Raw genomic sequence first — 10132 nt, 5'->3', positions numbered from 1 at the left:
ACTCCCCGCCATTCATTCCAACGGTCAAGGTCTGCTTTTTATTTTATTTTATTTTTTCAAAAAAAAAAACGAAATAGTAATCCAAAATATGTTATTTCATCCATTGCTTTTATTTATTTAATTAATTAATTAATTAAAAAAAGGGGCAAAGTTTTCGGCCGGATTTGCTCCAAATTTGGGGCTGAGGGAAAATGGTACAAAATTAGCACAAAATGAATTCCAATCTTTTTCTTTAGACTCCCAAAATATGGAGGAGCTCATATTCACCTACCGCCCTCCCTTACCTCATCTCTCATATAGCACTTTCTAGGGTTTTATCATTTCCTATACATTTACCCTAGGATTTGCTTCTATTCTTCCCTCTCTTTTTTTTTCTTTTTTCGTTTTTTCATTGGGGCTATTTCAAAGTGACTCAATCACAAGCTTCATGTTCACCTCAGGTACAATTTTTTTTTTAATAATTAAAAAAAAAAATCCCCATTTTCCTTTGTTTAATGATTGTTGCACGCACCCAGTGGGTCTTGAACTCACAATCTCCAATTTGTTCTATTGTTGAGAAAGCTTTGGAACATGGAAAAGTTTTAAGCTTAAAAAAAAAAAATGATTCAAAGTTATGATTTTTATTTTATTTTTGTTTTATTGAATTGTTTCAAATAAGAGTTATAGAGGGAGGTTTGTGGATGAATTACTAACCATAGAAAGAAGTTTTGTTATACTTATTACGTTATTGTTGTGCGTTCATAACAATGACACTAATTACTTTGAGATATTACAATATGTGGAATTGTTTTGAAATGTAAGGCAATTTTGGCATTTCTGTTTCTTCAAGGTATTGCATATTTCCTAGAGTGATCAAATAAATAGTGAGTGGCATTAAATGGCCTGTGATATAATATGAAGATGTTCCAATCCCTACCCTTAGCCAAAAAAGATTTGATAATCATCTCAATAAATCAAAAAAAAAAAAAATTACGAAGCAATTTGATTAGCCACTGTTGAACTTTATTTTAGATGGATGATCAGCCACAATTGATAAATCATAGGCATATCTCTTCAAATAGTCAAATTCCCTATGCTTCTGAGTGTTTATTGACTCTGCAATTGTATACTGCAGCTAATAAAGAATTTATTTATTTATTTATATATTTTGATAAGTAGCTTATAAAGAATTTATTGAAAGAAAGAAATGATGCATGGCACCTCAGCCTACTCAATTGCAGAGTTACAGATGACCAACCATCCTCTAGAAATTGTTGGTCAGGTTTATCAAAATGTTTGTCTTTGACTGATGTAGAGCTTCTCATACATTCAATAAGTTTAGCAATTTTTTTTTCCTACAACTCTAGTCATCTTGGGGTAAGGCTACCTACAAATCATTTCTCTCAACTCAAAAAAATGGGAGTTTTGTGCATTGAATTTGACCTTTTTAACTTTAGTCAAATGGATAAGAGAACTTTCGTCACTTTCAGAAAAATATTGATAACTGTGGAAAGCCAAAATCTATGCTTTTGGACATAATAGTTCGGAATAGACAGATACTTTATAGTTAAATTTTCTTCAACAGGTATATTATCATCTATAAGTTGCTTTGCCAAATTAGCCAAATGGGGTTAAAAGTTTCAAAGCAAGGGCCAGGGCAGGATGAAGACCTTACCATGCAGCATCATCTGATTAATTATATCAGCACAAGTTGTTACATCCGTAACATGGTATCTAAGCAACGAAGGCGCATGCTTGTTGCTGGTTATGATCTTGACATGTCATATATCACAGATCGTGTGCTTGCAATGTCATTCCCTGCAGAACGTATGCGAGCAATGTTTCGTAATCCTCTTTGGCAGGTCAAGTCTGTGCTGGACATGACACATCAGGGTCATTATAAGGTGCACATATTCAACCCTGACTCATCTATTATATCACCTCACTTTTGCTTACTTGGCAAATATTGGCATTATACTACTGATAGAGTTTTTCTCTCTCTTCCCCCCTCTCTGTAAATATAATGTTTTTTTGATGGAATCTTGCAGATTTACAATCTTTGTATAGAAGAAACTTATGATCCATCAAATTTTGATGGCCGAGTGGAGTCATATCCTTTTGATGACAACCATGTTCCCTCTCTCCAACTGATCAAGATTTTCTGTGAAAGTGTACATTCATGGCTATCAAGTGATCCAAAGAATATTGTGGTTGTACACTGCATGGTAATAGTTGCAAACTTACCATTTCAATTTGAAAGAGGGTTCGTTTATTTGTTATCTTTTCAATTTTCTGTAGTTTTCATTTTCCCTATATCCGTATTTGATAAATCTACAATTTTCTATGGTAAAATTTAAAAAATCTAGTCATTGTAGCCTCAATACTTACAACTCCACTAGCCACTTAGCTGACCACAAAACATAGACTGGTTTGCATGACCTCAATAATCAACTTAAGATCCTTGTAGCATTCTACTGTTTATTATCTTAGCAGCTTGGCATGTAGCATAAGTATCTCTTGCCATTCTTTGGTTTGTAATAATTTCTTAAGCTTAAGACTTTTTTGGCTCATTTAGTAAGTACAAAATACTATATCAAGATACACAAGAGGCTTTAGTATGTTTACTGAAAGATCAGGTTATATAATTCCCATATGTTTCCTTCATTGGTGCAACAGTGTAATGGATCTCAATAAATTGCAATGTGGCATGGCTTGCTGATGACCACTGAACACAGTCCATTGTTTCAAAATAATTATTGAATATAAAATGCACAAACTTTGTATATATCTGTTTAGAAACCTGAATTTCATAATTTTAGTGAAACATTAAATTTTTTTTTTTTTGGCCTTAGTTTTAGTGGTTCTCACTACAATTTTGCAGGCAGGCAAAGGTCGAACAGGCTTAATGGTATGTGCCTATCTAGTGTACACTGGCATGACTGCAGATGCAGCGCTTCAGTTATATGCAGATAGACGGACCACCAATAATGAAGGAGTAAGTCATATTAGGTATATCACAAACAAGTTAAAATGCCAAAGTTATCATTTTGTTGTGTGGTAGTGAAATGCAATGTCAGCCGCTTGATAATTTTGAAATCAGATCCTTTCATTCAGTGAAACCTATGCTGACATGGTTACTGACAAATTTAGAATTCTGAATTGTTTGCCAGTGGAAATTATTTGGAATTTTTTTAATTAGGCAGGACAATATTGTGATAAGACTTTGAGTGACACAAAAATTGTGGATGTTAGAAGAAGGAAATTGACATCATATAATATTGTCATTCTAAGACCACTTTAGATGCAAAAGTGATTCAAATTTGTTTGAAATTTGGGACACTTATGAGTCATAGAATTTTTATTTTTAATTTTTATGACAAGGAATCCCCTCAAGATATGGGCCAGTGGGACCACTCCTGAGGGGCGAACCCCAGATGCCTAACACACCCCCACTGAGCAGGCATCGGGTAAATCACGAAATGTCTCAGCTAGGAGTCGAACCAAAGACTTCTGGGTTTATAGTTAGTCTAGATACTCTCCCTTACCGTTGAGGCACCCCGAGCGGGGGCATTTATGACTCACAGAATTATAAGTGATCCATTAAAATTCAAGAATTTAGTAATCAAAGCTATATGACAAGTGTTGTTTAAAAATTATATCCGAGTACCAATGTGTTAATCCATAGGATTTAAACTATTGTTTAAAAACTATTCAAGAATTTAGTGATCAAACCTATAGGATTTAAACTAACTGCAGTTGAGAACAAAAAAGAATTGAAAGGAAATCTGGTCAGATCAAAAGTTTGAATAAGAAAAACAGAAACTTTTCATGAATTTTGGGTGTGAGATTGTCAGGAGATTTCCAAATTGCAAACAGGATACCATATACAGATATTTTATGCTAAAAAATGCCCCAATGCCCTTCAAGTGACATTTCTTGGAGTTTCTAACAGAGACATCAAAGACCACTTATAATGTATAAAAGAAATCTGCTGAAAAATGTCAATTTCAGTAATTTTTTTTTGGTGAACTTTTGTGTAATGTCCTATATGTTTTCTAAAAATGTTCTTTAATGGATAGAGAATGGCGAAAAAAGAATACATGTGACGCTGAATGGTCTCTTAAGGATCTATAGCTGACCCAAAATTTTGGAACCAAAACTTGGTTGTTGTTGTTGTTGTTGTTGTTCTTTAGTGGATGGTGAGAATATTTTCTGACCATAAGTTGATAAATGAATGCATTATTTTGCATATGTTGCATAGGTCTCGATACCAAGCCAACGCCGTTATGTGGGATACTGGGAGAGTATACTTTCATCTCCTGGGGGAAATACTAATGGACTGCCAGATGTGAATTTGCCTAAACCATGTAGCAGAGAATTGTGGCGGATTCGACTTTATGACATGGTTAATGTTGACACAGTCTTCTTTGTGGTCTCAGAAATGCAAGAGGTAAGAGTTCTTAGAGAAAAAAGGGCTTTATGAGACTTGGTTTTCTCATATGCAAATCTTTGTAATTCTTTATAAGAAAATCATGATACACTGAAACTTCATTAAGATTTTCTTATGTTCCAATTAAGTTGAATGTACTCTGCAATTATTTCAGCTCTTGGTTAAAGTTTAAACTCTGATCTTTATCGTTGTTTTCAAGTTTTCTAAAATTCATCAAAGGGAAATTCACATGACTCGTTTTCAACAGCTTGTGACTTTGTTATTCCATTATGTCAGAACTTGGGTTTATGTTTTTATCTTGTTTTTTGACGAGAAGTAGGTTGCTTAACAGGTCTTGAAGCATGCATGCAGTTGCTATTTTCTTTTTTGTTCTCATTTTGCTTGTTTGTTTCCCGGCAAGAATTCTTTATTTTGATCCTCTAATTTCTGAACCAATCTTTAAGATTTGAATATTATTTGGTTAGCTACTCTCTTTATCTGCTCACAAGAACTTTATCATCGCCCCTTTTTTACAGATACCTAATCAGCTGTACCGTCCATCTGTGGAAGTTTTACGGAGTAGCTGCAGACAAGTTAAGAAGGGTTATCAAAGAGGTTGCAGTCCTCGGTATTATCTATCCTTCATTGGAGGTGATGAAGAAGAAGAAAAGGAATTGGAGTTAAAAGAACCAAATCGTGTAGTCCAAATGGACACTGAAAATGCCATTATCTACCAGAAAACATGCCTTGACCATTATTTCAATCAACCTTTACGTGTAAGTAATTGATGACTTATGCGTACATGTATTTAATTTAGTATGATTGATAAAGTAATCTTGAGAGACATTTACACGTTTTAAAAAAGAAAAAATTTATCTTTACATCTGGAATCTTTTGGTTCATGGGAAATTTGGATATCATTGCCACTTCTTCTTCAAAGTGCATAATTTGAGAACCTATTGAAATTTGTGACAGCTTATGTGTGTAAGGAAGCTTGTATCCTTGGCACTTAATTGTTCCATGCCAAAGTCTTAATTTGAATATATTTGATTGGACAGGTTACTGGTGATGTGCGTGTCATATTCTACGAAAAAATGTTTGGAGGTCGACTTTTCTATTGTTGCTTCAATACAGCTTTTATTAGGAACAGCTTGTTACAGGTACTGTTATGGTTATTTACACAGGGCTTTGTCTGCCTTCTAAGTTCTATCTATAACAATAATAAGAAGAGAATTCTTAGTTGCTAATAAACAACCCTTATTAGAACTGTAGTTACTCAGGAAAGTGATGCAGAACAGGACAGGTGTAGAAAAATAGAGATAAAAGAGAAAACAGTTTCTAATATTAGAAAACAATTGCCTGAAAACCTTAAAATACGACCACCTTAATTACCTAAGGTGCTTGTAATCACCACCAATTCCAAGCAAGAGAAAGATTCTCTAATAATAAATTTCTTATTCAATTTGCACTGCAGCATCTTTTTAATAGGCTGCAGGGATTATTTGAAGCCACGAGATTCAATCATAAAATTAATTAAAATTAAAATCTGGTATCTCAAAGTAAAGCTGAAATAAGTAACATTGGTGCTTTTTGCATCAATAAGCTGTTGTTATAAACTATAATCACCTCCTTTCAATGCTGAAGTCTAAAGCTGACACTTTTTTCTGATTTCTGCTTGGAGTTTATTTTGACATACTTATCTTACACTTTCTAAAACAATAATTGCAGCTCACTATGGAGGAATTGGATAAAGTTGGGAAAAAAGGAAGATCAATATGTGGTCCTGATTTCTGCTTGGAGTTGCTATTTGGTCCAGCTAATGCAAAGCACTCATTACGTTCTTCATCTGATGAAGATGTTGCAAGTGATGACTAGTTTTGAAATCTTTACAGAGATTTGTTTAAAAGAGATCACATTGGTTCATTTTTACAATATCTTTTTTTTTTTTTTAAAGAAAAATTATTTAAAACACGTCTCCTCCTTGCAAAATTCTCTCACAAAGTGGGCCATTTTGTAAATCCCTGGGGTGTTACTAACAGTATACACCCTGATGCATCTGGCTGTCTTGCCGTCTAATTTTTAATTGGCGGAAGGCATTAGGAATAAAACGATTTTTTTTTTTTTAACAATTTGATAGTTAGGGGTGATGAATTTAAACCTTAGATGTCTCCATTGAAAACACTAGGTACCAATAGAGCTATGAGAGGGTCTTGGCTGTCTTTTAGTTTTTCAGAGTATGTTGCAGAAATGAGATTTATTTCTTAATTTTTTTGGTAGGTTTTATCAAATGTGAATTTTATTGTGGAATTTTTTTTTTTTTAGTTTTTTATTTTTAGATTGTGGAGGGCACTTACATTTCAATCTTAGTGAACCATTACCATTTCCTCATCGATTTTTGACCGGATGGTCAATTTGTAATTCTTTTTGTGTTATGTAATGATTTTGTTTTTTTTTTTTTTATACTTTTTTTTTTTATCTTTTTTGTTTTTTTTTCCTTTTAATTACAAGCCTAAAAAAGAAAAGGGCTATTTTGCTTACTTGCTTGGGTTCAAGTTCAACAACAATTAAAGAATAAAAACAAAATTTTCTATATCTTTTTATTGGACATAAATTTTGATAAATCCATTACTATATTGCATTTTCTTATTACATCTTCCATACTTACAAAATTTCAATAAGATAAAAAGATCAATAATTATGTAATCAATTAAATAATAAAATTTCAAATTTTTGTAGTCTTAAATTATACATAAAAAAAAATTTCTAAAAAGAATTATACATAAAAAAAAAAAGTTCATAGATTGAATAGTAAATAAAATCTAATTTCAACGAGATTTGACATGCACGTTAAGAATATAAAAAACATACAATTTAAAAGTTAATTTTTCAAAATATATAGTCATGTTAATTTTAGTGGGAGTTTGTAGCCACTGGCTATAACCTAATTTATAGGCGAAATTTGTCCTTTAAAGAGAGTTGAATTCAGATTATAAAGAGGTAAAGTTTAGCCCTAATCTAGTTTGGAGCTATCTCTTTCAACTAACTACATGACAATAACTACTTAGTAAACAAGTTATTATTTAAATTATCCATTTGTATTATTTAAATAAGTCATATAACTCATTAAAATTCATATAACTAAAATTACATATAGATGGCTTTTTCAATCGCAAAATAGTGGGTTGTAGGTAGATAGATTCAAATTGGTTTGGAACTAAGATTTGTTTTCTATTATAAAGTAAGGCTAGATTGAAGCCGCATTGTATTATGCTTATTATCTGTGTGTTCCATATGATTTCTCAGCAAAATTAAAACTCTATGTACATTCACCGTGAGAAAATTTTTGTTCTCATTCACATCTTATTGATAACGAAAATTGGATTCAAGTTTGACTCTTTACTGTGTACATGTTAAATCATGTTCGGGCCATAAACAAGTCAAATTAAAATGGGTTGAAAAGCTTATGACCTTTTTTCTATGTGTGTGTGTGTGTGTTTGGCAAATTGTGTGTGTGAGCTTCGTGATGGGAGGCAAATTGTAATTCCTCTATCTCTTTATCGATCTCTAGAATCAGTCTCAGACTACTCAGTCTCGGAGAGTGAAGCTATCCCAGGTACAAATTTTGTTCTTGGTAATGGGCCAATTATTAGTTGGGCCGATGAGTGTGATGGTGAGGTGGATGTTGTTTCTGTAAGCATGGTTCCAAAGTGTGAGTTTTAGGAATTTGATAAGGGTATTTTGACTTCTGAACGTAATGGTGAGTTGTTGGTTGTGGATATTTGGCAATGGAAAATCTGGCGGTATCTGAGAATAACCATTTGAGGATGGATGAAAGGAAATTACAGGAGGAAGCGGATTTGGAAAAAGTTGATACTAGTCAGTTATTGTTATTGGTAATAAACAGGTTTAACGCTTTTAGGAAATCTATGGGGACTTCGTTGGAAGATGTTGAAGATCAGGTTACGAGTTTGTTTTTAGCTTTAGAATTTAGAAGAAGAAGAAGAAGAAGATAAATTGTGTGTAGAGGGCTCATAAAAAAAATAGTCATGGTAGGGCACAAAGGTCACCGAGAATTGAAAATTTTGGTGAGTACCTAGAGTGATGAAAATGAGTCACCTAGAGGAAGAAGTGTTAGTAGGGATCGGGCTGTTGTGTTACATCAATGAATTTGAAAATGATCTCATGGAATGTTAGAGGGTTGAATGAGCAGGAAAAAAGGCTTTGAGTTAGAAATTTGATTAGGTCTTGGAGGGCAGATATTGTTTGTCTTTAGGAAACTAAATTGGAGCTTATAACTAGAGGAATTATTCGTCGTCTGTGGGGTGGTTAGCATGTGGACTGGGTTTATTTAGGTTCTGTGGGTTGCTTATGATGTGGGACAAAAGGGTGGTGGAGATTTTGGAGAAAGCAGTGGGGCGCTTCTCAGTTTCTTATAGGTTTAAAAATATGGTTGATCAATTTGAATGGGCAATTACTGGAGTGTATGAGCTTAATTCTAATGGGGACAGAAGGTTATCATGGGATGAGCTATTTGGCTTGTGTAGTTGGTGGAATATTCTTTGGCGTGTGGGAGGAGACTAATGTTGTGTGGTTTCCTTCTGAACGATTGAGCTCTGTTTTTTTTACCCAGGCTATGCATCAGTTCTCAAATTTTATCTTCGAACATGGTTTGATTGAGCTACCATTAGAAGGGGGAATTTCACTTGGTTAAACTCTTGTGAGATTGTTTCAAGATCGAGGTTGGAAAGATTTCTCATGATAGCAAATTGGGAGGCTAAGTTTCTTGCTATTTGTCAAAATCGGTTGTCTAGGCTAGTATCAAACCATGTTTCGATTCTTCTAGAGGGAGGTAATTTTCATAGAGAAAAGAGGTCTTTTTGTGTTTGAAAATATATGGCTAACAAATGAAGTTTTTGTGGACAAGATACACTCCTGGTGAAAGTCTTATCATTTCCATGGAGCCCCTAGTCTTATTTTAGCAAGTAAATTGAAGGCTTTCTAGGTTGATCTCAAGATATGGAATGTGGAGGAGTTTGGTAATGTAGAAGAAAAGGGGAAGAAGTTATGGAGTGATCTTGGGATATTAGAGACTATTGAGGAAAGTCGTGTTCATACGGTAGAGGAAAAACTGAATAAGGAAAGAATTAGCTGAAAGTTGGGAAAAATGATGTTGTTGGAAGAAATTTGTTGGAGGCAAAGATCAAGAATGGTTTGCATTAAAGAAGGCGATAGGAACACAAATTTTTTCATTGTATGCTCAACTCTCACAGAAGGTTTAATTTTATTGATAAGCTTATATTGGATGAGGTGCTGTCTTTTGACTAGGGATCCATTGAGGAGTGTATTACTCGTTTTTATAGATAGTCTTACTCTGAAAATGAGGTTCAACACCTTATTTTGGATGATGTGGAGTTGGAAAGAATTTATGAGGAAGATGCTAGATGGTTGGATAGACCTTTTGAGGTGGATGAGGTATTTGGGGTGGTTAGTGGATTCAATGGCAATAAGTCACCAAGTCTAGATGGTTTCTTCATGGCTTTTTTTCAATCTTGCCAGAGTATTTTGAAATTAGATATTATGGCAATTCTTCATAGTTTCCATGAGCAAGCTGTTTTTGAAAGGAGTCTTAATGCCTCTTTCCTTGCTCCTCATTCCTAAGAAACTTGATGCTGTGGAAGTGAGGATTTTCGGCCTATTACTTTGGTGGGATGGATGTATAAGATT

At 33.7% G+C, this 10132-nt stretch overlaps 1 protein-coding gene across 1 annotated transcript; it reads left to right on the top strand.

Moving 5' to 3' along the window:
* The first annotated feature begins 263 nt into the window (after positions 1–263).
* LOC142622314 (phosphatidylinositol 3,4,5-trisphosphate 3-phosphatase and protein-tyrosine-phosphatase PTEN1) lies at positions 264–6805 on the top strand. The gene is made up of 8 exons (XM_075795766.1): positions 264–440; positions 1565–1883; positions 2028–2204; positions 2861–2974; positions 4241–4429; positions 4945–5184; positions 5467–5568; positions 6137–6805. Exons 2-8 carry the CDS (start codon positions 1605–1607, stop codon positions 6281–6283), a joined length of 1248 nt encoding a protein of 415 aa, XP_075651881.1. The 5' UTR covers positions 264–440; positions 1565–1604; the 3' UTR covers positions 6284–6805.
* Positions 6806–10132: the final 3327 nt, after the last annotated feature.

The sequence above is a fragment of the Castanea sativa genome, chromosome 1 (genome assembly GCF_040712315.1).
Source record: "Castanea sativa cultivar Marrone di Chiusa Pesio chromosome 1, ASM4071231v1".
Classification (NCBI taxonomy): domain Eukaryota; kingdom Viridiplantae; phylum Streptophyta; class Magnoliopsida; order Fagales; family Fagaceae; genus Castanea; species Castanea sativa.
The sequence above is the reverse complement of the archived record's forward strand: the minus strand, read 5'-3'. Positions and strand labels throughout refer to the sequence as shown.

What these genes read in the sequence shown, in the direction of transcription:
- LOC142622314 (XM_075795766.1), top strand. Translation starts at nt 1,605, where the DNA reads ATGGGGTTAAAAGTTTCAAAGCAAGGGCCAGGGCAGGATGAAGACCTT. An exon ending in GGACCACCAATAATGAAGGA is followed by an intron (nt 2,975 to 4,240) that starts GTAAGTCATATT and finishes TATGTTGCATAG; the next exon opens with GTCTCGATACCAAGCCAACG. An exon ending in ATTTCAATCAACCTTTACGT is followed by an intron (nt 5,185 to 5,466) that starts GTAAGTAATTGA and finishes TTGATTGGACAG; the next exon opens with GTTACTGGTGATGTGCGTGT.